The 27,830-nt window shown below is 39.9% G+C and overlaps 2 protein-coding genes across 3 annotated transcripts in view; both read right to left on the reverse strand.

Moving 5' to 3' along the window:
• The window catches only part of iqcg (IQ motif containing G), a 3,245-nt gene extending 2,647 nt beyond the window's left edge, over positions 1 to 598 (reverse strand). Inside the window, exons 1-2 of one of the 2 annotated variants that reach the window (XM_005924241.3) lie at positions 496 to 598; positions 137 to 257 (exon numbers count right to left, since the gene is read on the reverse strand). In XM_005924241.3, coding sequence (XP_005924303.1) covers positions 137 to 257; positions 496 to 531 — 157 coding nt within the window. In that variant the 5' untranslated portion in view covers positions 532 to 598. Of the gene's footprint in view, positions 1 to 136; positions 258 to 495 lie in introns of those variants that run through there. The other variant, XM_014334209.2, reaches the window with a different exon arrangement.
• A 486-nt stretch (positions 599 to 1,084) lies between these two features.
• Positions 1,085 to 27,830, reverse strand: part of LOC102304552 (protein spire homolog 1) — a gene marked incomplete at its 5' end in the record, with an annotated part of 37,875 nt that continues 11,129 nt past the window's right edge. The window contains 16 exon segments of the mRNA XM_005924235.3: positions 1,085 to 3,836; positions 4,386 to 4,687; positions 4,960 to 4,987; positions 5,115 to 5,185; positions 5,402 to 5,539; positions 6,715 to 6,888; positions 7,461 to 7,603; positions 7,842 to 7,935; positions 8,033 to 8,196; positions 9,175 to 9,225; positions 13,505 to 13,634; positions 14,178 to 14,264; positions 15,274 to 15,438; positions 15,674 to 15,745; positions 21,456 to 21,581; positions 24,339 to 24,572. Of these exon segments, the coding sequence (XP_005924297.1) occupies positions 3,581 to 3,836; positions 4,386 to 4,687; positions 4,960 to 4,987; positions 5,115 to 5,185; positions 5,402 to 5,539; positions 6,715 to 6,888; positions 7,461 to 7,603; positions 7,842 to 7,935; positions 8,033 to 8,196; positions 9,175 to 9,225; positions 13,505 to 13,634; positions 14,178 to 14,264; positions 15,274 to 15,438; positions 15,674 to 15,745; positions 21,456 to 21,581; positions 24,339 to 24,572 (2,235 nt within the window). The 3' untranslated portion in view covers positions 1,085 to 3,580.

Here is a 27,830-nt window from a genome sequence, read left to right on the forward strand (position 1 = left end):
AGAGAGAGAGAGAGAGAGAGAGAGAGAGTCTTTCAGTCATGTAATAACGCCCAAAACACAGTTTTTCACAACACTGCTAGATCAAAGCAGCAGGCAGCTGTTGACAGATGTTATCGTGGTAATACTGTGAAGTCACCTGTGCAGGTCTTTCCCTGCGTATCCGCATTGCGAGAATATGTCCCAGTATTTCCAGCTGGTGTGAACAGTCCTCCAGTACTGCTACCAGTCTCAGACTCTGAATCCTGGATAAACACATCCTGTAGAAAATGAAGGCAGCGATGAACAGATAGATTCAAAGTTACACTCTTAAAGATGGGTTATTTTTAGCCCGGCGCTGTCTAAGAGCTTGCTTGCGGAAATAAACCACAAGCTCTTTGAACCTCGGAGACATTGGCACTGGTGTCTGAAGGCTAAACGTTAGGCTCGGCGCTAGCTAACATTTCCGCTTCACGACAAAGAACATGGCAGGGGTACCAGGCAAAAACTGTGGCTTACTTCTCTCTTTCTCGCTTTGTGAATACCAGTAACCATTTCTAACACGAAACCAGAGCCGGAGATAAAGTTCAGGCTTTATGTTACTATGGTAACAATGCCACTTTTTTCCCTTTGTAACTTTATTGACAGAGTAAAACATTTACAGACCTGTTTAACACTCCTTTTGTTAACTTCAAATGATGTATTCATTAATAAATAAAATCTAAAGGAACAACTTGTTTTTCCCCGGTCAATCAGGCATTATAAAAGATTATAACATACAAAATTATACAAAATATACACAATTCCCTTCTTCTGATTGTCTATTTACAACACCATTACTACTACTACTACTACTACTACTATTATTACTATTATTATTGTTGTTGTGTTTTATGATTTGGTGTTTTATAGTTAAAAAGAAATTGAATTCTTTTCGTTAGTAACCCTCATGGGTATCAAATTATGATCCAGGACTGAATAAAGACTTCCTACCAACTCTATTAGACACTTGGAGACACTTGAAAAAACAAGGCATTATGTTTTTGGATACTTTAAAATAAAAGATGAATAAATAAATGATGAGGATAAATAAATGATGAGGCTGTGGTCAGCTATTGCATTACAGTTTATTGTTTATACTTGTCATTTGTTGCACTCTCTGCAGGGAGTTACAGCTTGAAGGTAATACAGACTGAAGGTACAAGCTACACTGTAGTACATGCATGATGCTGTCTGTCACACCGAGAGGTTTCTTCTGAAGACTTCGCAGCCCTCCTGTTCTTCACACATGGACAATTTCCCTCTCAGCTCTACAGCAGTCTCATTGTCAGCACTGTCATCTTTGAGGCAACACACCTGAACGTTAGAACAAACCCTTTGAAACGATGTATGTACAGTAACAGCAGACGACTGTTCAACAGATGAGAGCGATAACAAAAGGCATCTTTTAAGGCAAAATATGAAAAGACGTGGAATGCGATGAAGTGTAAAATAAACATCCGGGCTATGAGGAAGTTATATCTCTCTGCCAGTGAGACTATGAATGACAAAAAAAGAAATCATAAAGGCATTGTATTAACATTAACTCTGAGTGACTGAAAGCTGGGCAGCGTGCTGTTATTTTATGTATTATGATTCATCTTTGCAAACATACAGAAACAAATCATTAACTTGATTCATGGGAAAGCAAGAGCGTTGCATCAGTTTAAGGTATGTTTTGAGAAGATGCTGTAATGGACATATTTCAGGTAAAATACTTAAAGGCAAATCTGAACCATCTGGGTCATAGTAATGTCTGAAATTATTATTATTATTATTATTATTGTTACAGTCCTAAAATTGTGTTTTTCCTCAGTCAGCCTCTGAGTAGGAGTGAGGGGATCGCAGGTGAACTCAACATTTGTTAGATGTTTTGATTCCCTTTAATCAAAGATACTTTGCTTGTGCTTTTGCTTCTGCCTAGAAACAGGTGATGTCATTCAAATGCTTCCATTTCCAAGTCGGGATTTAATGATAGTTGGAGATTTTTGCCTATAGAAGCTCGTCAGGGTACAAGCGTAACTTCACAACTGATCAAAACTGGTTCATCACAAAAGTAAGCTGGGATGGATTGTGGTGAGATCATAATTTTAGACTGATTGGAGAATTAATTAATGTTATAACTTGTCTTTTGAAAAAGTTCAAATCAGCTTTATTTATACCACACAAATTAACAAAAAAAGCACCTTAGAGACATCTGTGCATACCAAGTGGTGTGCAGTTTAAGAGATTTTAAAAGGCATTTACCAGTTAATGGTAGGGACTAGAAATCTCAATAACATAGCCTCAGCTGTGTTTTGACCTTTTTTCCCCCTAAAGCACCTTTGATAAGATATTTCTGAGAAAGGCAAAACTAAATAACTGGAGCACCACACTGCTGTCACTTATCCCTGATCGAAACCACCTGCACAGATCTGATTAAGTACATTTATAATATTTATTAGCATTAAACACTGATAAATGTTTTTCTTTGTTTTTCAGAGGTCATTTTGGGCTTATTTTAATCTCTATATTTTTGTTAAAATCCTTGTTTATCATATACTGGGCCTTGATGGAGCCAGATCAACTTTATTCTGATTGGCTGCCCCTCACAAACACAACGTTTGCATGAGCTTTTGACTCCGAGAGATTATTTAGACATAGGCTGGTATCAGTATTTGAAGCGTGGCAATGTTTAATATATTACAACAATCTATAGATAGCAAAAGAAAAAGCATGACAGGAGTGTTTTAAAGAACTTTGATCATTGTCTAATTACACATGAATATTTCATTTTAACAGAGACTGGAGCGCTTGAGGTGGTCTTCCTCCATTAGCAAGACCACTGCATAAATCAATAACTACATCAGGTGACATATTTATTTAAGGAGTTATTATTTGGCACTATAGTCAACATAAAAGCAGGTGATATTTCTCTTTGTGTAGCAACCTTTGGAGGAAAATAAAACGGGTAATTTAGCTTGAATTCCTCAAGGAAGCATGGTTTCAAGAGCGCTGTCAATAGCAGAGAGGAGTGAGAGTCTCCCTGAGCATCATCAGCAAAAGTCTGAACTGAAAACAGAGGGTGACATTTTATCGAGTAATTATTTACTGTACATACATGTAAAAAACTAAATTATAGCCCATACAAAATGTACAGTTTTATCTTCTTTTTGATGACCGTCACTCTTCGTTTACAATACGATCGCTTTTCTGTTTTGTGCTTTTTATGTGAACGCGAGTTTAGGTGGAGCAGACCGTGGCACCATCATGGAGGAAGGAAGTCAGTCCCCTTTGCACTTTGTCTCTGTTGAGTCAAATGCCTGTGTCCACACATTAAAGGTATTTCTGATATATTAATGATATTATTTTAAAAAAAACACAAAAAAGACTGGCAGATCTACAGTACTGTCTAGAGAAGCTGATCACGATCAGGACACAGCAGCCAGAAACCTCACTATCCACCACCAAGGTTCTTACAGCCATTCAGGCAGCCTTCTCCGACTCACGTCCACTAATACAGTAAGATCATATCCAGTGTTGTGCCATTGGAGCTGGAAGCAGCCAGAAGGAGAGATACAGAGTTTCAGATTTCACTGATTGTTCGTTCAGAGGGATGGTACTCCTCTCTTCCTTTAGGGGAGGACATGTAGAATGACTGTGTCTTGCGTTTTAAGCGAGCCCTCTTGGTGGCCAGTGACAGACTGTGTTTGCTGGAGGCGATTATGTCACAGATGAACTTCTTGCAGTCCACACAGACCTCCATGGTAGCCCAGTCCTCCGTCAGCTCTGGGGGAAGCTCCAGTTCTTCATGAGACTTTAAAGAGCCGTGCTTCGAAAACCTACAGAGACAGAAACAGCAGAGGAGCTTGGCTTGAACGGGAGCGAAACACAACATTGTTTTGATATATTAACAATGTGAATTAGCTTTGGTTTCAAATGATCTAAAATGTGCATTCATAGCTAACTTAATCCATGGGATATCAATTAAATGTGTTTAAAAACAAAAAAACACATGAAACAACTCATCCTGAAAAGACTTAATGAAAAGTTCAGTCATGCATGATAATACAGGTAAATTAAATCCAAACTTCATGATTGTCTTGCTGCTTTTCTGATAAGGACGCTGAATAATTTGGTAAAGTTTGACAATCAGCCAAGCAGTTTCTGATGTGGTAGTTGCAATTTTATCCACTAGATGTCAGCAACACCCAACAAATCTTCTGACTGAAGAGGACACGCTGTACCAAGCAGTAGTAGCTACAATGAACAAGGCCTTTACTTTGCATTGTGTGTGCAGTTTGTGATGACGAACACGAGATGTATGATCTCCTCCTTTTGATTGTTGCACTGCTATTTCTAGTTTGAATAGTGTTGTTCATAGCTCTTACTTAGACATAGTCTTCTGGATGCTGTGGCGCTGTGGGTTACTGGAGGACTTGTCAGTTTTAGCAGCTGCTGCTGTTGTCGCTGCCCCAGGAGCTTTTCTGGGACCTTTAGATGCTCCTTTTGCAGGTTCTTTCAAAGCGGGGGATGCAGCAGCCCCTCCTGGTTTAGATGGACCTGGGGCTCCAGCCACTGACAGTCCTTGTCCTACAGAAGCCATGGCACTTATTCTCTCCCTGGGGAGAGTGTTGGTGGAGCCAATGGAGTAGATGGGCAAGCTGGAATAAGGTTTGGATGGCAGCCGCATCTGTCAGAGATGGAAGGCATGTATGAAAGAGATAAAACTTCCTCACAATGCGTATGGAAGCACAGTAATGATGCAAAACAAGAGAGAAGAGTGTCGTCAGTTTGAATTTGGTTGATTGGGAAGCAATTAGCCAAAGATCAGTGACCACCATTTGCCACATTAGGAAGTATCTTACACTATTTACTTATTTATTTTAAAGAGGTCCACTTTATTGTCACCAGCACAAAGATGTGATACTGCAGAAGAGGACTTATTTATCCCACGTGCCTTACCTTTTTGCAGCACTGTGCGCACACAGGCCTGCAAAGAGACGATTGACAGAAGTTACAGGAGAAGGAATAAACGAAAGCAGCCATAGATCCTTAAATAATTATAAACAGAAGAGTATTAATGAAAAAGATGAAGATAATCATCTGAAATTGTTTACTTTTTGCAGAACTGGCAGGTGTAGGACCAGGTGAAGAAGGAAAACCTTTTGGCTCGACAACAGAAGCAAAGCTGCAACAGTAATGTAGAGATCGCAGTAAATATAAAGAAGGTATTTGGAACCAAAAAAACATTTTTCTCAGGATAAAAGTTATACTGTTTCCCTAACCCACTTATGGTGTTATAATTTAACTGTGCTCATTTAGAAAGAGTAAGTAATCCCTGTTTATTAAAGAGAGATTACTTCTTTATAATAGAATTAGCCTAGGCAATAAAAAGATGCATTACCTTCCCCTTCTTCATGGCATTGTAGATGTCTTTGTACTGCTGGAACTTCTCCAGCTCTGCCTTCACCAGCACCTGTCTGATGTGCATCACTTCCTCCACCGTCAGAGACAGACACTCCACAGGAAAACAAAACTCCTCCTGCAGCAACAACAAGAATTATACGCACAGCAGTCAGTGGACCCAGCAGACTCAAAACACAGGACTCAGTGTTTTTCACTCAGCACACACATGCACAACTCTCCTGCACCTTTAAGAGCACCGAGAGTGGGTCCGGGCTACAATTGGGTCATAAAAATATCCTCATTGTTCAGTGAAAGAAACGGCAGCTCAGAGTAGAATCGTGATGTGGGAAAAACAGTGAACACTTTTTTCCTGCAGCAGTGCCGAGAAATAGTGTTCACAAAGCGTGCAATGATTGTCTTCAAGAACTGGCTAAAAAAAGAGAATTTCTTTTTATATTTGTTATCCAGCTGGAAGCAGCCATCAGAACATGATACAATCATAAGGGCATAAGGGATGGACATGGTCAGCAACAATACTCAGGCAGGCTGTGGCATTAAAACAATGCTCAGTTGGTCCTAAGGGGCAAATGTGTGCCAAGAAAATATCCCCCAAACCATTACACCATCAGCCGGCTTAAGTATTTATACAGACATTGTGGCAGCAGAAACAGAAACTCGTCAGACCATGTGCCGTTTTTCCAACCTGTTCTTCTATTGTGCAATCTTGGTGAGCCAGTGTGAATTGGGCCCTCAGTTTCCTGTTCTTAGCCCATAGGAGGGGCACCTAATGTGGTCTTGACCATGTCTACATGGAACTCAAGGAACAAAGAGAGCAATATTAAATAAGGGAAACTCCTAGATGACTGTGGTTTTATTGTAAGGGGAGGCTGTATATGTTTGTAGCCACAAGGTGTGTTTGTCTGCTACTCAGGGCATCCTCAGGGCCTTTGTAACAGTCGCACATTATGAATCCTTGATTGACTGCTGAAGGACAAGTTAACGCACCGTGGTTCTTCCCATTACTCTCTGTTACCAGAAACACAGAGGAGAGGAAACTTCAAATTCACTTTTTAGTGTTCAGAAACATGAAAAAAAGAGATCTTTGATCCTATGTTCGTCTTTCCTGTTACTTCCTGTAAACGCTCTGACAGTTCTTTGTTAGTTCTATGTTGCTATACGTTTGAGCCACTGTGTTAGATATCCAAAGCAATGTCCTCAGCCTGCTCTAGGTGAATGATATCTAGTGAAGAATTAGGAGGATGAGCAGCTACAGTTATTATGACGGGACAGACTGATGGGAGACGGGCAAACCTCGGCCGAGTCTCTTCGAAGGATGTAAACCTTCCTGCACAGAGCAAAAAGTGTCTTCACCAACCCCAACACAAACACCTCGATAGGGTTGGAGCTCCACAAAGGGCACAGAGTAGAGGGAGAAGGGTGGAGAAGGAAGGGAATCCAGGAGTGATGCGAGATTTCGATTCCAACCTGAGCAAGAGAAGGTGGAGGTGTGTGTGTGTGTGGGAGGGAGGAAGAACAGAAAGCCTGCAATTTAACAGAGATACAGGGACTCGATGGTTCTGGTAAAAGAAGGAGGGAAGAAATCTTGAGAAAGGGGCAAACAGAAGAGAGATGACAGCATGTGTGTTTAGTTTCAATCCTTCCTCATTTCCCTACAGATCTTGATGCTCTACCTACTTATCTCGTTCTCCCTCTGCTTCTTTTGACCACACTGGACACTGACAGCCACTGGAACAAGTCAAAACAGCAATCGAAGGAATATCCTTTGAAACTAACGCATTAGTAGGTTTGTTTTTGATTTCAATCTGGTCCAGTTGTGACTCTCTTCCAAAGTGTGTCGTTTGTCTTGTCTTTCTCCCCTAACCCCCCAATCAGTCGTGACAGTTGGCTGCCCCTGTAGTGTATTTAACTTATAACATAAAGCGCCTTGAGGTGACTGTTGTTGTGATTTGGCACTATATAAATAAAACTGAATTGAACTGAACTGAATCCTATTTCCAAATGTTTATTTTTAAATGATACACGAAGCTCTGACTCACCAGGGACTTGGAGCTCTGCTTGGAGGGCGGCTGAAACGGTCGGACATTTGTGGGCGTTTCCTTCTCAATAGAGTGTCTTCTCTGGGGGGTCTTACGCCTCTCTGGTTGAGGTGTAGAGGAGATGGGCAGGAACATGGGTGGAGCTGGTGTTCATAGACAGAACGTAAGAGAGAGAGAGAGAAAAAAAGAGCAAGTTTAACTGCAAAGAAGCAATTGATTGGTTAATCTTTAGCTCAAGACCTACTGATTATAAATAATCTTTCAAATGAAAAGACTTTGGGAAACGTGACTGGCAAGGCTGCAAGATTAAAAGCCATCGATCACTGCCAGCAGATAGCTTAGTTAAGGAGGCAGGGGGCGTCGAAAGGCTTCCTGACTCACTTTTCTTCCCCAGCACAGATTCTGGGGAAGTGTCATCCATCAGAGATGTCGCCACGCTGGAGCTGCTCGCAGATTTGCGTCCAACAATCTCATCCTGAATGCACAGAATACACATGCACTTCAGTCGTCACTTTTTCTGCACAAAGTAAATGCATCTAGGAAAAATAAAATTCTAATACACAGAAACGCACTTCAGAGTCAGAGCTGTCCAGTTCAGCGAGGCTGGGAGCCTTCAGGAGCCGCTTTCTCTGAGGAACTGACTGAGATCCAGAGGGTTCGACTCTGGGTGATCCAGATCCGTTGGTGAGAGACAGAGAGCTGGATGTCCTCCTGCCCATACGTGGGCTGAACTCATCTGCATAGAGCCACACAGGAGAGTGTCATTCAGGCACAGCAGTTGAAACGAAACCCAAAACACATCCTCTCTGGATTCTTTGCATCCAAACAGGTTATACTTTGCATCTTTCTTTTACTATCCCATTTGTTATATGGGGAAACAGAGTTTTCAAGTTGTAGTGGGTTTCAGTGGGTGGTGAGGTGAAAGGATGCAATGAATGATGTTACAGAGGACTGAGTTTTGAGAGTCGCCGAAAGGTTAAAGAGGTTGGCGAAGGTTAAGTTTTTCCTAAGGGGAAGCATAGGAGCAGGGCGGTGTTACACGCAGAGCATGGATGCCTTCTTCATGAAATATTTAAACTGTGGACTCCTAAAAAAAAAAAGCTTCTCTCCCATATCAACCCGCAGGGAACGTTTTTAGGGAAAGCTAAGTCCTTGAAACCAAATTTCCCAATTTACTAAACAGACACTCTTTACTGGCTAAAGTCTAAAAGTAGAAAAGACAACATTAAAATCAACCACCTACAATACCAAGCTGCCTGATTCTGACTAATTTCTGGGTAAAGCAAAAAGACAACCTGATGAGAGGGTTTGGAGGCAGGGAGTATGGGAAAAGCAGACAAGCGAGTGCTGCAAGAGACAGATAAAAAACACAGCTGATAGGATTGGTGGGAACCCTGAAACTCTCCTTTCTCCCTTCAGCCTCTTGTTTGTGGGAAAAGCATCCACATGAGCTCATCGTCTCAACACGAGCTCTGTTCCTGCTGCCCAGTCTTTTTATGACCAAAGATTCCTAAGAACCTACATCACCAGTTTTTCTCTATTCAGCCATCATTCTAAACCCTTTCTTTGTTTCACCCAAGTCTCAGCATTCACATATTCAAAAAGAGGAGATATTAGTTTAAAGCTGGCGGGCAGGGGGGAGACAAAACAGACAAGACCATTTGGTTAAAATGCAAACATGGCCTTCCAAACCACAGCATTGCTCATACGTTACCTATTCCAGTACGGAATAAATCCTGCGGCATACTGCGAGTTTTGCCGAAACCTAAAAGGGAGACCTCCTTTAATAAGATGGCTACAAGTAAATTGACCACTCAGTACACCTGCCGTTTATATCCAAATAAAATGGAGTGACTGAAGTAGTAAACAGATTTGTGTTTGACAGAATACTTTGGGATACTTTGTGTACGTGTGCAGCTACAGGGAAATGGTCTGTTGTGTGGATTACATCATGAAACGTATAACTGCTCAATGTTAAAATACTGACCCTACAAAGGAGTCATTTTGATTCTAAAGTATTTAGTGCAAAATCTGATATTAAATATTTTTATTTTGTCTATAAAATGATTTAAAATAGACATGGCTTTTAACATATAACACAAAGACTTGTGTGGGTTAGAAGAAGTTTAGTGTCACTCTCATGTTGCCTGGCTAAGTCAAGATGGTTCAGCTTAGTTCAGCATAAAGACCACAGCTTTCAGTTCAGTTAAGGTTTCATTTGATTTTTTTATGTCTAATGTTTAAGCATCTTAGTCATGCTTCAGATCAACGACATGACCAGGGTGTAGCCCAGCTCTCGCTCTATGGTAGATGGAATAGGCTCCAGAGAGAGAGAACTCCAGTGATCGACTGGTCCCCTACTAGCAGGCACTCAGAGACAGAGGGGTAAAAGACCTTCCTTTTAACAAGAAGTGACCTCCAGCAGAACCAGGCTCGGGGAGGGGCAGCACATCTGCTGTGTAGTTTTGCAGTAAATAGAACAAACACTTGCATTGCATACCATGCAAGAGTTCTGATTTGAGAGTTTGGTTTGTTTGGGATCATTGTCATGCTGTCAGCCAATTTCTAGCTGGTATTGGATGGTGGATCAAAAATTTGTGGTGTTTTTCTTTGTAATTCCATCAATTTTAACAAGATTTTAAAAACACTGTCTGGAATGCAGCACAAAACCATGACAGAGCCTCCACCGTGTTTTACAGATAACTATGAACACTCGCGGTTTTATGTCCCTCCTCCTGAAACTGTCAGATTTTCAAGTTTCATTCATCAGACTTATTTCTACTGATTTTAAGTCCAGTCCTTGTATAATTTGGCAAACCTACCTGCCATTTCTCCCAGTTTCCCTTCTTTAAGAATGGTTTCTTAACAGCTACCCTCTGTGTCAGGTCTTTGCCAGATTTTCCCCCCCTGTTTCTTAAGGATGTGACCTTTCAGACACTGCTCATTTGCATTTTCAGGCTTGCCTCCTCGTTAGTCTTCAAAGTCTTTAAGGTTATATTGCAAACACTTTTTATACTTGAATGATTCACAGATCATTGTTAAGAGGCTTAAGAAAAACTTCAGAAAGCTTAAAGAACTTCTGCTCAAGACCACTTAAAAGATACAAGAAAGTCTGGCTCCTTAAAAGCAAAATATAAAGAAACAAAAAGTGGCTCAAGACTTTTGCACAGTAGCATATAGTTGTACCATTACAAGCTGATAATGTGGTGACAGTATTGCTGTTAGGTCGCGAAATCACCAGACCACTTATATACTTGTCTACAAAATTGTAGTAACACTACAGTAACAACATGCAAACAGTGTATTACTATGATATTAAAGCAAAAATTAGGGTAATGTTATACAATTTTGTTATTAAGTGTTTTTAGACCTAAATATGTATTTATGTATAATATAACGTTTGTCTTACGTTTTTATTCTAGCGTTATGTAATTTGAAACATCACTCCCATTACGGATCGATTAAGTTGACATTTTCCTTTCAATTTTTTGTAGGGGACCCCAGGGAGCCAATCAAATTACCCAAGTCACACCCTTGTTGCTAATCTAATCACCTGCTGACTCTAGCATTAAACAGAAGCACAGAGAGAGTGGCATCAACCTTCTCAACTAATGCACAACTACAACAAAATACTTAATGTCACATTTTAATGACAATTTAATTAGAACCAAGCAGCACCGCCTGCTCACGTTGCCTTTAACACAATAAGCTATCACGAAGGCCCAACGCTGCGCGCAGCGACATGATACCTCACTGAGACTTGTGATCGCAGCATTTAATCTCATGAAATCTATTTCCCCTTAGCCATACTCATTAATTTGTCAGCGGGAATGTAAAATCCCCACAAAGTACAGAGTTATCAATATGGTCACATCATATGGGAATGAGTGATTATACAGGGAAGGTTTTACACACAGGTCAACAGACAACACAAATGAGGGAGCTGTTTTGAGAGACACTGGCTTCAGTAGGAGAGAAAGTGGAGCACAAGATTATTCTAAATTGGCCACCTGAGCACTGTTCCCTCATCGCAATCACAACACTATCTCCAAATTTGGAGACAGTGTTGGGCATGTTCCACTGCTGGTAGCCTGTAGCTCGTCATCTTAGACTATATATTTTACTATGCTGTGCAGAGCATGAGGCTGCGCACCGGTCCACCTGCGCACTGGCTCGATTCTGCAAAGTCACTGCTGCACACGAAAGACTCTTTTGTATAGATTCTTGGAGACGTTGACGGTGTCACGTATGCTTTTGGCTGTTCCTTGCCAACCCTTGATTAGATAGCTGGCAGCTCACTTCTACTGAAGTTTCACATTATAGAGGAACCTTTAAGAGACTAAGTGCTTGGAAAAGGTGACACTTTTCCCAAGAAGCAACAGCAGGAATATTTTTCAGGAGGTACAGGAATTTCATGAAGACTGACTAGAATAAACTGTTTCCTCAAGGCTGCAATCATTTTAACAGCCAACAGTATTTTTTTTAAAAAAAGAAGAAGATGTTGTTTGTATAGAAAGCAGTGATGTAATTTTACTATCCTTCCTTCAGAACGCTACATGCAAAAAAAAAAACAAAACAGCACCTCTAAACACTTTAAATATCTCAGTCTGGCTGTGAGGCGATGTAATCTCTTCCAATCGAAGACATATATTACACAAAGTAAAGATTCCTTTTATGACAAATGAAAGGCAGTGAGTTTTGAACATAAGCTCGTTTTTTGTTGGTCTGTAGGATAAAGTCACATCAAATACTTTTCAAGATTTCTTTTAAATGATCTGTTCATATATTTTCTATTATTTTTTGAATTTTCTTTTGTTTTGCACACTGAAATCTAAGGCAAAGTTTGAACATGAAGACCTTTTTTTTGAATATTTGAGATCACATTGAGATCAGTGTGTGCTAAAATATGAGACTTTACAGGACAGATTGTTTGTTTTCCTCGTATTTTAACTAGCCAATACTCAGACAGGTTCAGGAGGTTTTTATCTTTAAAGGTTTTCGAGATTTTCATGTTCAAGCTTTGCCTCAGGTTTCAACGTGCAAAAAATTGGTCTGAACGTTCATTTGATTTCCCTGGTTTTAAGGTTAACAAGTTTAAAGTATGGCCTGTGGATGTAGTTCAGCATGCCACTCATGTCACCTCGCTCTCATCAGCATCCTCCTACTGACCAGTGTCCCACGGGTCCATTTTTCACCTCCAAAGGAGGCAATCACCAAACGATGAAGCACAACATGAAATGTGTGTACAATATGCAGATTGATGCATTAAAAGTGTGTATCTGTGTCTGTGTGTTTGTTCGTGCTGACAGAACAGATGAGCAGCCACAACAAAGCGGGGAACAGAAAGTGATGAAAAGCCAGGTAAGCAGCGAGGGAGACTTTACCTGACGCGTCAAAACTGAAAGACATGCTAAGTGGCCGAATTACTGCAACGAGAAACGTCATGGACAGTTATTGTTTGTGATAGAGGCACATCAAGTCAAGACTTACTACTGTACATACAAGAAGTTGGTATTTAGTGAGAAAAGAATTGAAATGGCATGCTTATTGTCTTATTTCAGATCCCAAAGGTTTCATTGCTTTCATGACGAGTAATAAGAGGATTTTTGAATAAGTCAGCCAATGGGGAGACACTGCAGACAACACAGTACTGGGTTCAGTGTGTTAATAGAAGTTGCAGACACTTAGCATTATTGTGGCATACGACTTATACTCTGTTGCAAACAATATAAGCCACAAAACAATAATAGGCATTAGTTGCAACACAAATATGAACGGTTAGACAGCAGCAGCTACAATAGCACAGAGCATAGGCACAAAGTAGGAACATATAAAAGAACAGAAACAGCTCAAAGTAATGAAGCTAGTGCACACTTCTTATGTGATTCTGAGGTGCAGGCATCAGATCCATACTTCAGCTTAAAACGTCTTAAAATTTTAGAGCGAAGTATGGTTGCATGTGTATGGGAGTGTGCACGTGAGTGTGCACTAACGGGACTAAAAGATACCAAGAGCAGGGACAATGAAGTGGGACGCCTCCTTACCCAGCCTTCCTCTGCGGACCTCGTCAGGAGAGACCGGGCGAAGTTTCCGCTCTGCTTTGATCTCCTCCAGGATCCGCTCGTGCAGCGTGGGAGGAGGCTGAGTCTGTGGCTTCAGCTTCCGAGCTGACACCTAAGTAGTGTGGGTTGATGATGGGTGGCACAGAGTGAAAAAGGGAGCATACCAACACTGACACGAATGTACAGGGCTGTAGCCCGCAGGCCTGCTTCTCTTCGCCTCTTCGGGTCTACTTTGACTGATTGTTCACCTGATTGCTGAGAGATGAGAGCACTGCTGAAAAAGCAGCCTGCTAATCCTGCTGCAAGATTGATATCAGCACAGAATCCATTATTTCTCCAAATTCAGGCTGCAGTGAGACGTGAACACCCGTGTGCTTTACAGAGTCTGAATTTACAGTCGATCACATGTAGTGGAAATAGTCAAGTCTAATCATCGGGATGATTTTGGCTTTAGCAACAGCAAATCAACCTATAAACCATCTCCTGACATGAGAGTCACAGTGTTTCCCACAAATAACACCAGGTTAGAAGCAGGAAATGTCTTTGTTAAAATCCTTATTTTTTCAGAGTGTTTACTAATTTGCAAATGTGTAGAGGGATTATGGGTTTAATCTCAGTTTTAATGTTTAAATCAATCAGATTTGTTAGTACTCACAGGATTGAGAGGGGGTCTGGACCTGATGAACTCCAGGATGACTTCATGAGCACTTTTCTTTAATCTTGGTGGGATGTCTCCATTGACCTGAAGCAAAGGAACAATTGGTCTGCTTATATTAGCTCAGACAAACGCTGCTTCTTTCAGGAGGTCATTTACTAGATGGAGAACATGATGGATGGAAAAATTAAATAATCCAAACTCAAATAATAAAAAAACACAATATCAAAAAAAGTATATATGGACATTTTTAAATTTTCTGTTGCAAGACAACCAAACCCAAGACCACATACATAAGGCTGAGATTGATGATTATTTTTAATTATCATCAAGGCTGTCAAATTTTCCAGCGTTGTTCTCAGAGCCCAAGACGTTAAATCATGCTCGGGTCATCTGACAGTCAAAAAACTAGTAATATTCAATAATGGTTCTAATATAAAAGCAGCAACTCCTCACTGCTAAATAGAAAGACTTTAATTAGTGATAGTGTTACAAAATATTTTTTAAAGTTTTCAGTTTTGCTATGAATAATGCCAAATGGAAGAGTAAAGTCATGCATATGCAAGTTTACACCAAAGCAACCCGTTATGGTACTGTTTTCTGGAGCATTTCATTAAATGATTTGAACTGTGGTGGTGTGTTTTCTAGATGTGGACTTACACAACAACTTCAGGTATCACACTGAAGCCTTAAAAGACTAAAAACAAAACTCAACAGTATACTAAAAAAGTGATTATTTGCCCTCGTAAACATGAAGCCATGTTTGAGTAAAATGCAGCTGAAATATATAAAATCAAAGGTTTATTTATTTAAATCATTAAGGGCAATATGTTTGGTATAAAAAGAATCTAAAACAATCAAGTGAAATTTCCATTGACTATGCCATTAAATGTAACATAACATTTTATGAGTGTATGCAGTCATCATTTCATCACATTAGTGAAAGTCACAGTTATACAGTATCCAATAATAATCAATGCAACCTTATGATTTTCATGAAGCAAGCGTTTCCCTGCTGGATCAAAACAACAGTGCAGCACTGAGTGCAGCATTCGAGTAATATTTTCAAAGCTGCAACACGTGTTTTGACACTGACCATGACTTTACGCAGTTTGTAGCGTTTGGACCTGATGTCATCCATGAGCATCTCATAGGGAGTGAGCTGGTACTCAATAGGCAGAGGGTTGTACTGACGCTCCTGCACCTTCTTCAGCTTGACTCCTTCACGCAGGTCCCTCATCACCTGAACCCAGAATCGAGCCTGAGAGGAGAAGAAGTAGTGAAAGAGGAACCCAGTGTAGCAAAGAGAGGCTAGCCTCTGCTTGCACACAGAACAGGGAAACAGGGCGCCATCATCACGTGCCGTGGCCATATCAATCTCAGCATGGTTCCTGAGAAGTTCTTTGATTACTGTGTGTTTACCGTGATATATGAATTCATGGAGATATCTTCACGTGAACATTTGAGGCTACAGTCAAAGGTTGAACATTGCATACCCAGTCAGCATTCTGTAACTCGTTCAGGTCTCGGCCAGGCTCCTCTGATGACTCCTCCATCTTACGGAGGTTCTGGTGAAAAAGAACAAGATCAAATATAAAAAGTGCTGTTTTGGTAAATAACAAGACATGATCCCATATGTAAGCTGTTAAGTGGCTTCACTCAAATAGCTTTGAATTCACAGCTACACAAATCTTTATTTCTCTCATGCTGCCTGTTATGCAGCTCCTGATGTTAGTCTCTGGCTTCAAACACTCACTATTAGTTCCAGACTTTTAAAGATCCCCCTCTGTAAAATCATAGTTTTCTTACTGGAAAGTTTCACAGAAACTCAAGCTGTAAGAACTGTAAGCTTAATGCACATCTTTATTATTATTATTATTGGAAAATAATAATAATTTAAGACATTATAATGTAATAATTTAATAATTTGAGACATTATGACAAGAAGTATGAAGTATGGAAGCAAGTCCCCTTTAATGCTCCCCTTTAACTTTTATATTAACAGGATGAGACCATAACAAGCTTGTAAAAAGCAGTAGACAGACTGAAAATGTGTTTCCTCTGGTTAATCTTTGCAGTGATGCTGTCCTGATCATGTCACCGGAGGGGAAAGTTTGGTAAGACAATCACGGGAGTTTGCCCAGCTGACTGCCGAGTTAAAACCTCAGGTCACGGGGAAATTAGAATTCACCATCATCCTACGGGGGCACAGCTGTGTTGACTGACTGCTTACATAATATCACTCGCAACAGGCTTTTTGGTGCATCACAAGTCAATATGTCTACAGTGCGTACAGTACTCCAGTCAAAAGATAACAAGATGGTCCCTGATGCTTTATGATAGCCCATCAAAATAAATCACTGATAATCTAGCCAGTGAAGAGCATAACAACAGCTTAGTTCAACTGCTGTAAAACACCATTATCTCATTTGGATGGACAGCAAAACTCCAGATCAGATCAAAGCAACATATTTTCCATTCCACTTGAGCAGCTTCTTCCACGTGTTCTGCATTAATTAAATCATGAAAAGTAATCCACAATGTGAACGAAACCTTTTTGCTGCTAAAGGGGCCACAAAATAAAATATTCAGGGCATTTGCCAACTGCATGTAAAACCTTAGTAATTCTGCCTTCTGTTGATATTATTCATTCATTTTCTCTCTTAACAGCTGACAAGAAGCATGCAACCCTGAGCAAATAGGAGCACAAGTTGTCTGTGAATCACCACTAATTCAGCTGCTGTTCAGCAGCAGGAGGCATCTCTGTGGAAAGATAAAGGGGCTTTATTTGGCAGCGATGTCTGGTAGCAGTGGTTGGATGAAGATGGACTTTTCTGAAATGTGTTTAACAAAGAACACCAAAACACACAAACAGGACAATGGGTTTGAAAGGAATTTAGGCACATTTGGTTCTTTACAGAATAATTACTGAGAGTCTACAGTTAGGTAGCAGGTATACGAGTCTGTACACGGACTAAACGCTGATTGATGTGGTTAGATTAAATAGGGATGAATCTATATGTCATTAGGGGAAATGGCAGATGCCGCTCATTTTATGCTGCTGCTTCTTATATCAGCTTACTATTAATTCTTAGGGCCAAATTTCTTTAACGGGCCAAAATAGCTAAAATAGCATCATTTTTACTTAATCACAGTTAATTTCACCATCAAGCACAAACAAAATAAGACATGCTTTTGTTTTGGTGCTAAAAGTTTGAGCAATAAACAGTAAAGTGCATATTGCAAATGTATCCATCATTTTTGCCTTAAGAAAGAAAATCCTGAAAAAACATTTGCAACAGCTTCAGCACAAAAATCTGTGAGTTCCCAGCTTTTACATGCAAACTTGTCACTGTGCTCTCTTTGTAAGTACTGATAGTATTTTTTTTTTAATGCAACACATTATTAAATCTGCCCCTTATTGACTTCTTCTGTTGCATTTGCTGAATAGCCTAGATTGTATTCCTGCACAGTTGGCTATCCTATTCTATTTTTCTTGCCTCAAAGGACACTAGTAAGCAGTGTTGCCAACTCCTCAGTAAGGAAAATCGCTATTGGCTGTCCTAACAGTCGCTAGAAGTCACTAAATGACATCATCGCCTAATTTGCATAATTGGTCATGCTAATGTAATTGCAACCTACGCTGTTGGAGAGAGAAATAACATCGTGAAAGAGAGATAAAGTCAGTAAAAAACGTCTTACATCCATTTATAATTTATATCTTTTAGTAGTTATTGTTTTTTAATGTCACAATTCCAACCCTGCTCCTTTATCCGGGCTTGGACCGGCAAAAGTGACCCGAAATAGGCACTCTGGTGGAGTTACTTTGTGTGTGTGTGTGTTTATAAGTATTTTAAAACCTTGTGGTCCACAAAACAACTCAACAGTAAAAGAACTGACCACATTACAGTCAGTTCTTTTACTGTTCGTTCCTGCGCGATTCATTTGCAGTTTGGACGCATAGGTTTGAATGTCTCCTGCCCTGATAGCAGCTGGGGGAGGACTATCCTCTGCCTGTGAGTGCTTTGGCATGGGCAAGGTGCCCATGGCAGCACCTGCTGCTTATTGAGAGTAAGAGCGATACGCGTTTTCACGTCAAAAAGTCATAAATAAGGCTCCAATAACACCAGAAGAAGTCGCCAGATTTGTCGCTAGTCGCTTTTTAGGAAAAAAAGTCGCTAAGGGGGTCTGAAAACTCGCTAAATATAGCGACAAAGTCGCTAAGTTGGCAACACTGCTAGTAAGGAATGTCTTAGCAAAAAACAGTATAATGGGTATTAGACAGGAGTGTACCTTGAAGTGGCTCGCAGATTTTCACTTGCTAGTGCCTCTCACATATATATGGGGTTTGAAAATATAACTGCTACTGGAATTGTTAATCTTACTTATGGTAAATAACTGTTAATAAAATCTGTTTACCATGTTAACTTTTTTAATTTATTTATGGTGACATTTTGATGTTTAGCATGTTATGTTTACCATCTTGCTTTAGCACTTTAGCATGCTAAGGTCTTTTGACATTGCATGAGAAGAATGGCATAGGTGGTCACAATGACAATGCTAAGGTGATGTTTAACAGGTATATTATTCTTAGTTTTAACTATTTTAAATATGTGTTAGCATTACTAAACTTGTTAATTAGCACAAAACAAAAAGTAGAGCTGAGGCTGATGGAAAGCTCATTCATTAGCATTAGCATTATAGGTTCCACACATGAGTTAGGGGTTAGGGTTAGGGTTAGGGTTAGAGTAAATGGTACAACATTTTATGTGGTACAAGAACCATCGCAAAGCTATACAATGGACTCTAGTTCTTTTGGCACGTAAAAAAAACTGACTACAAGAAATACGTCTGTATGCTATTGAGTTTTAACAAATGACAAACACAGCGATGGTAACGACTTCAGTTTACAATTACTGCAACCCCCAACTTTCCTCAAATTTAAGTTTCTGTCTTAGCCTGTTCCACTCTGCAATAAAACTCTCCTTTCCTCAGAGTTGCGTAACTGACCTAATCCTCCCCTGTATTCATTCAGATGCATTACACGCAGTGAAAGGGCAGCAGCAGTAGTGCATAGCAGGAAGGAACCCTGAGGTGAGACGTACAAACACATGCACACAGCTCCTTAAGGAAACTGTTCCAACCCACAGCTGAGCTCCAAAATACTCCCAAGGAAAACAAAGTCCACAGTGACTCCTGCCTGTGATCTTAATGGTTGGGTAGAAAAATAAAATAAAAACAGAGCAACGAGACATGACTTGAAATAAAAAAAATGAGTCAATAAGACATCTTTGGTAAAAGAATCATGTTGTCAACTGGCATTACATTTGCTCTCGAAGACTTTTCTTTAGAAAGATTTAGAAAGATCTGCATTGTGTCTGTGCAAACCTGCTAATCATCGATCTCTAGGGAACATTATTAGAAATCACCTGCCAGGATCCCTGCCTACAACAGGCATTACACCAACAAAATGCTGTGGAGAGAATTAATCTTCGGTGGTATGAGAACAACTTGTTAAAATATTATGGTGCAAACCATCCAGCCACTACAATAGCACTGTTTTCATGATCATGCCAGGCTGAAGGCTAGCTATGAGAACCTGAACTCAGCGCTCTTGGAAGACTGAGAGTCAGCATGTCTGCAGATTTAGTTATCTATGTCTGACATGCACGACAAACATGTCACTATTTTTTTCATGGTGGCTCACTTCAACCTGTCAGCTGGGAGGGTGTCAGTACATGGCATGTCACCCGCACACAGCACCCTTGCCTTACCAGTTTATATCAAAATTGCTACTGCAAGTGTTTTGCTCTTAATCATCACCGTCACCATAAATGTGTTTCTACTTTGTAACCTCATAGCTTGTTCTTGTATAAGGAAATCAGTAGTTTATTTCTGTTCTCATTCTATTCCATGTATTCATGTATATTAGAATTAATGAGCGGCCCATAAAATGAAGACAATAAAATCTTCATTTTTAAAGCTGTGAGTCAGAATCATTTGTGGTTATATCACAGTATGAGTAATGTAGGTTGAGCACGCATGTATATTAATTCATTCGCTCTTTCCCCAGCCATTCCCACGGATGCCTTTCTGCATCAGCTGACTGCCTTCTGCGCTGTCACACAGTAAACAGGGCTTTCACACACATACTGTCTTCATGTCTTTGTGAGTCACATTCATGTGTATTGTAAGCTACAGTCCAGCCTAGTGATGGTGATATAACTAAAAACCATTCAGGTGGTTTATAAGAATCGTTGATACTTAAGATAAGATTTATGGTTATTACATAAAAATTGTCTTCTCTGTCAATAGTTAGTTAGTTGTTCTCAGGGCTAGCCAAGTGGTCAGCTAAATAATTAGCTGTGAGTCATAACGTTATTATCCATCATTAAAAATTTAAGTTATGCAGATTTTCCTCCGTTTTGTCTTTTATTGCCTTTCTGACTTTTGGCTGACCAAAATTCTTGTTTAATTTGGACACAGCACAATTTGTCATGACATCAGTCATCTTAGGCAGACAGCTAGCTTCCGAGCATGAAGAAATCTGTGAGCCAGTCCATCATCAAATTAGGCTGTAACAGATGAGGCTACATAGCTGCAGAACAGCCAGGGTGCCCATGCTGACCCCTGTACACCAGCAAAAGCATCAACAATGGGCGCGAGAGCATCAGAACTGGACCATGGAGCAATCAAAGAAGGTGGTTTGGTCTGATGAATCACGTTTTCTTTTGCATCACATGGCTGGCCGGGTGCATGGCTGTGGCTAACCTGAGGAACACCTGGCACCAATGGGAAGAAAGGAAGCTGGCAGAGGCAGTGTGATGCTTTGGGCAGTGTTTCTTCTGGGTCCATGTGGATGGTACTTTTACACGTACCACCTACCTAAGCATCGTTACAGACCATGTACACTGTTTAATGGAAACAATACTCCCTTATGGCTGTGGCCTCTCTCAGCAGGATAATGTGTAACACAAAGCAGTAATGGTTCAGAAATGGTTTGAGGAACACAGCCACACGTTTGAGATGTTGAGATATTTGAAATCTTGGCCTCCAAATTCCAAAATCTCAATCCAATTGAGCATGTGTGGGATGTGCTGGACAAACACGTCCCACCTTGCAACTTGCAGGAGTTAAAGAATCTGTTGCTAACATCTTGGTGAAGATACCACAGCAAAACTCGATGGGTCAGGGCTGTTTTGACAGCAAAAGGACTCACACAATATTAGGCAGATAGCCATAATGTTATGCCTGATCTGTTTTATCATAGGACCCTACCTCTTTGGCACTCTTGATCTTCTCCAAGAAAGTGCGCAGCTCTCTGGTTTCTGTGTATAGGGCTCGGCACACTGCCTGGTAATGACTGGGTGCATCTGACACACTGGGTAGATGAGCTGTGCACAGCTAAAACAGAGGAAGCAAAAGGATTTTCAGTTCACACTTCACACAGCTGCACTGAAAGAAAATCAAAAACAACAATCAACAATACATTTACGGTGACACACAATTCATTTCTAAATTTCACGCTCTTACATTCACTTCATTAAGTTTCAAGATTTTCTTTGTGATTTGTTTGTTTATTTGACAGCCTGATCAGGTTTTCAGGTCATTTAGGACTTTATTAATTGATTGATTTTGTGCTAAGACAATAACAAGCTATTATTTTGCAAAGCATTGTATTAGATCAGATAATTGAAAGTATAGCAATCTAACAAAAGCTGGCATGACAATGACAATAATTAATCTGACTATTTTGATTGCTGGTTTCATGGCTACAACAACAGCATGCGTTTAGGCTTTAAATGAAGAATAGATAGTCGTATCAAGCTAGCACTTAGCTAATGGATCTCAGTGGCATTATATAAAAGCAAAATACCAACCAAAAGACACTTGTAAACAGCTGTTATTGACTGATGAACACAATTCACAAGACAGCTCTGCCTGAGGTCAGCCACACTGCTGCTCCACAAACACACACACAGCGATGACAAAATATGCCCTTGTTTCTCTCAGAGGAACAGAAGGTACCTTTGGCCAACGCTCTGCATGCTCTTGGCATCCGTTTGTCCAGACTGCAAAAATTTCACTAAACATGGAAAACACCAGACAACTGTCTCATTTTAGAAACTTTAACCTGCCAATAAGTGTGGGAGTAACAGAAAATAATGGGTTCAGTTAAGTGTACATAAAATTCATATTTTTTAAATACAAAATCAAAACAGTTCCATTGAGTGGATAAATATGGCTCTAATCTAAAATAGTGTCATCGGGGGTTAGTACAGTAGGACAAAAGGTAAACCAAGGAGCACAGGGGGTGAATGGTCTCAGGGGGAAAACAATTCAAACTGACAGCTAGAAAGCCACAGGCCAGACTGCCACACCGCTCCCATGCATCTCCTTGGAGAGCAGTGTTGGTGTGCATGTGTGCACTTGTGTGTGTGACTGGGTACATAGTTATTACGTAAACAGTGCACAGGCATGCGAGGACTGACACAGTGACTCTGCTCCATTGGACAACAGAGATGCATGCCTCCCAGCAAAGATGAGCCTGGCAGCCCGAGTGCACTGTGGTTCTGAGCTCTGCTTTCACTGCTGAGTTTAATATGTTGAATATTTAATAGTTTAATTTTTCCTAAACACTTGCCCTCTTTGTTTGCATCTGTTCCTGGAATACCTTGGTAGATGATGTTTTCCTCAAGAACTGGAGAACCGTTTTAGCTTCACACATAGTAGAGAAAATGTTTTATATGTGTGTATAGTTCCAAACACTTACACCACTCATGTCTGTTTGGAGAGATTACTATTTTATTTCACTTTCCTTAGATTTGGAATTATGGATTTTCACTTGCAAACGAGTGATTACCTGCTCTAAGTAGGAATTACATCGCCTACGTCTTCCATTACTGGAATCATTAAATTCTGTTTTCTCCCAGCTGTTGCAGGAATCCTTGATCAAAAAATATTTTATATGTGACTGACAGTGATGGGAATAACGACGTTACTTTTTTCAGTAACGAGTAATCTAACTAATTACTATTCCTATCGTTACAACGCCGTTACAGTTACTAATAAGAAAATGCACGTGACTATTTTACACTAGTGGGAACACAACGAATATGACTGCACATTTACGCCGACATCATCCTAGTGCAAAGACAAGTGGAAACAGACAAAAACAACAAGCATGCATGCTACAAACTTTACCCGAGTCATTTAGACAGCTGTTAGCACATGATTCTCCTTATGGGGACCTGATATGTTTAATATGCTGCTGAGAATATAGCCCAGAAGAAGCGTATAGTATAGCTTTTATTTTGGAAAGAGCCATTTCTCTGTAATAAACTCTCTTTTCCAAAGATGAGTGATTTCTCGATCAGATAGATTTATTATTTTATTACTTTGTTGTTTCAGCAACATTAAATTTAAAAACTGTACTTTTGAGTTAAAATATATATTCATAATTTTAATAAATGACAAATTAAAAAGCAATGAACATTTTTTTGTATCGAAAAATATCGAACCGTGACACCAAAGTATCGAACCGAACCGTGAATTTTGTGTATCGTTGCACCCCTAGTATTTTATTTTTTTTGTTTTGTCTGAGCACATACGTGTGTGTATTTACATATATATTCATATTTGTACATGTAAATGCAAGTATGTGTACTTGTATATGTCGTTTTTTACTGTGTATGTGTGAAATAAAGATACAATAACAATAACAGCTGATTGGTGGACCCTCTAGCTCTTACCCAACACTAACTACTGCACCTCCATTCTGCCCTATAGGATTAATGTTTTCATGGGTGACCACTTTGTCCACTATTTAAAAAAGCTGTTTTAGCTCATGTCTTTTACAGTATCAGCCCACTTTAAGACAGCTTTCTCTTAATTGGCCAACGTCTGTACATAGTGCTTGTGTGCCTGTGTTTCTTAGCCGTTTGGTGCCTTGCAGAGATGACCTTTGAGGAGTAGGTATCTGCTCAGAGAAACTGTTAGTATATCAGTATGCAGAGCAGCTGGAAGCCTCTGCTTTTGAGGGGATTACTTTTACATACTTAACACTTATTAACTAAAATTACTTTATCTCTTGGCAGTATCCTTTTTAACCACCAGCCATCAGTGGCTGAACATACATATTAGCGTCCACCAGCTGCTTACATTGAAAATATCTCTGTAGCCACGAATGCCAGAGACGTTATCAGAGTCCTCCACCTCGTCCTCTTCCTCTGTGGCCTCGTAGCCTTCGTCAAGGCATGCTTCCCTCTCAGCCTCAGCCATGTTAGTCATGAGATCAATGAGCTGCTCCAGAGGAGGACTCAGCTCCCTTTCCTCATTCTCCTTCAGCCCGTAGTCCAGAGCCTTGTAAATCATGATCCCTAGAGACTCGATCACCTGCAAGACAAAAACAACTAGTTTATATGCTATTACTAACTCATGTCTATATGTTTATTAGAATCATCTGTTTTCATTAATAAATAAAATGTAACATTTGTACATCTAACATGCCTCGATCATTTAAAATAAAATTCATCTATAAATATGTTGTATCTGATAATAAAGATCATAATAAAAATGATACTCTTTATTATACATTTACTCTTTATAACTGTTAACTATTTGTCACATAATAAAAACAAATATAGATTTGTCCCTTTGTTATTCAACATGATCCCCTCTAGTGTATCAGGCCTGAGCGGAACACATGTGATGTGTTGACTGCACGGCTCTTTGCAGAGACAGCTTCCTCTGTCACCACACAAACACTCCCTCATGAAGATCATATGCACAATCAATATCATATGCATACAGTCAGGTCCCAGTCTGGTCCCATGTAAAGAAAAAGACACAGTAAAGCAGGCTTTATTTAGGGTGTGGCTACTTTTTAAGCTCCTCCCATTTAAACCTGCAGTATCCTCATGTTTGTCAGGCAGATGATATATGATCAGTCACTAAGACTGTAACTAGCTGCTGGCTTGCCTCTTACCATGTCTTGTGTGTGTAGCATAAAGTGGCTTCATCTCCTTTAAACAGCCATCTCTATTGGCTGGAAATGACTGTAAAATACTCCACGTCAGCAAGAACAATAAATTGTCTTTTTTCATAAAGAGTCACACCTTTTATGTACAATAATTGTATATTAGTGTAAAATTAATGATTCGAGCAGTTTCAGCTGGTCATTTACGTGAACATTTCTGTGAATGAGAGAGCAATAACCTTTATGCAGCTGTATGCAAACCAATCAAAACACTTTTAAGACACTATACTACTTTCTGTGGCTTCATCACATGTTTGGGTTGTAAACACAAGCAATAAACACACATTAATATTTAACAGGTTTAGCAAGAATCAGCCTGTTGTGACCTTACCTCATTCAACAATAATGCACACTTGACAAAAAGGATAAACATTAGAGTGTTTAAACAAAATTAAACAAAAAATCTTACTAGGTGGATAGCTTTTGTCAGACCAACAGTGGCAACAGCAGCAAAAGCTTAAAAAAATCAGAGAAAATTACTTTAAAAAATCATATATTATTTTCTTTTTCTCAGGCTGATGCATGTAGGTCAGGAGATGGTGCGCTTGAGTTTTCCTGGAATTGGGGAGTCATGGTGGATAAAGCAGACATTGCCAAAGCCAAGATAAAAGAGTGAGAAATCACAGAGAGGATTATTCTGCAGCCCTGAGCACTTAGACAAGACTGAGAGAGGCAAAAACCAAAGCAAAACACTGAGAGAAAAGACAGTAAGAAAGACATGGGATGAAATCAGAGGGAATAAGGGGAGGTCAAATATCAGGAGACAGGAAAAGAGGAAAAAAACAGATAAAAAAAACAGGAAATGATATGTTGAGAGGTCAAAGGGGGCAGTAGAAAGGTCAGGCACAAGGATCAAGTGTGTGTGTGTAGACATGAAGATCAAGGGCAAATCAATGATTGCTCATGGAAGGAGGAGTCATATGAGACATCCCCCCCCCCCTCCCCAATCAGTGGGTAATGGCTGAGTTTTCTCAGGGGGAAATGAATGCGACCTCTTTGTCTCAGCTCCACCTGGGCCCACACCCACTGACAGATGAGACATATTCAACCCAGGATGAACACACCCCACACCCCGATTTAACCAATTATCAATGCATAGTTCACCCCACAGTATGTTTTACTCAATAATGTTTTAACAGTACGTGTTCAGTTTGTGGATTTTTAGGCTCCTGTTTCTTATCTCCTCCTCCTCCATCATAAAAAGCCACGCCTTAAAGTATTCAGTCAAGGTCTGAAACAGCATTTGATCTGTGAAATGAGATTAAATGGAACAAGACGGACTACAGCGGATTCAATCACACTTTTTTCTTCACAGCAAAGATTAAGAGCATCGAGGGACTCACATTGAGATATATTATTCTGTATTTTGCTGGAGTGGGTGTTTAGTTTAAACCAGCATCAGGACCAGAATGGTGCTCATCTAAAGAACAAAAGGCTCATCTTTATAGGCTGTAAGAAAACCAGGCAATGAAGTTTGGTTACAGAGAATTATGACAAATAATCTAAATAATCCTTGGCATAAAATTGGCATTACAGAGCAAACAGATATTCCAGTATTTTACAATCCTAGCGTCTCTTTATTAAAAATAATATGTTTGTAAATTTATGTAATTTCTCTCGAACTTTTCTTTGAATTGCAACTTGAAAAACAAAACTTTCAAAATGAGCTCATCGTTTAAGGTAAAGGAGACTAACACGTTCTTGACAAATAATAAACTACAAATTGCGACTAATGGACAAACCTGAGCTGTCCCTGTGACTGTGAGGCTAAAGCAAACATGTCTCCATTCTTCTTTAAAGTCTCCCTGAATGGTTCCCAGGCTTTCGGGCGACCAAGCGGAATGATGAGATGGAAAGGAGGAAGCAGGGGGAGTAATACTACAGCTTTGTATAGAACCTGACCTCAGATACAAGCACCAAACATCTAGCAGGATATGATGTGAGCACAGACCCTTATATTTACATGGATCATGAAACATTTAGCCTCTGTCCTAATTAAGTACATTATTGATGTATGTCTGTGAATATGACCAGGTTTCTGCTGCCACTTCTTCACTGTTTTAACATAAAGTTTCCTGCAGTCTGGAGTCCAGTATATCACAGCTTAACTTGTTAAAGTTGCTTACATTTCTATGATCTGTGTCTCTGTTAGAAATATGACTCCTTTTTGTTAACATACATCTCCTATCTGGAGATCAAATAAAGTTAACTAACAGTCCACTTAGCCAATTAATATTTTCAGCACCATATATTAATACACACAATTCAATCCATTTTATTAATATGTAGCAAATTTAGTTAGACATGTATGTGTGAATAACCAGTTCAGGTAAAAACAAACTCAAGACAACAGTGTCTGACTGAGGAAGGCTAGGAAGGACCACAGATGGAGAGGAGGCTGGCGGTAACAATGCCTATGAATGTGGCAATGAATACCAGCTGTAAGAGACAGTGACTCACACTAGCTTGAGATATTTGGCTTTGGGTGGCCAAACACCAGTTCCAGCTTTACAAATTGAACAACGGCTGAAATGTGCGAGCTCTGCTCTCTAATATGCAAAAGCACTCAGCAAAGGGCCATAGCCTTTGAAATTTGGAGGATTGTAGGAACAATG

This window comes from Haplochromis burtoni, unplaced genomic scaffold, assembly GCF_018398535.1.
Source record: "Haplochromis burtoni strain Fernald_Lab_line unplaced genomic scaffold, NCSU_Asbu1 Contig_76, whole genome shotgun sequence".
NCBI lineage: Eukaryota > Metazoa > Chordata > Actinopteri > Cichliformes > Cichlidae > Haplochromis > Haplochromis burtoni.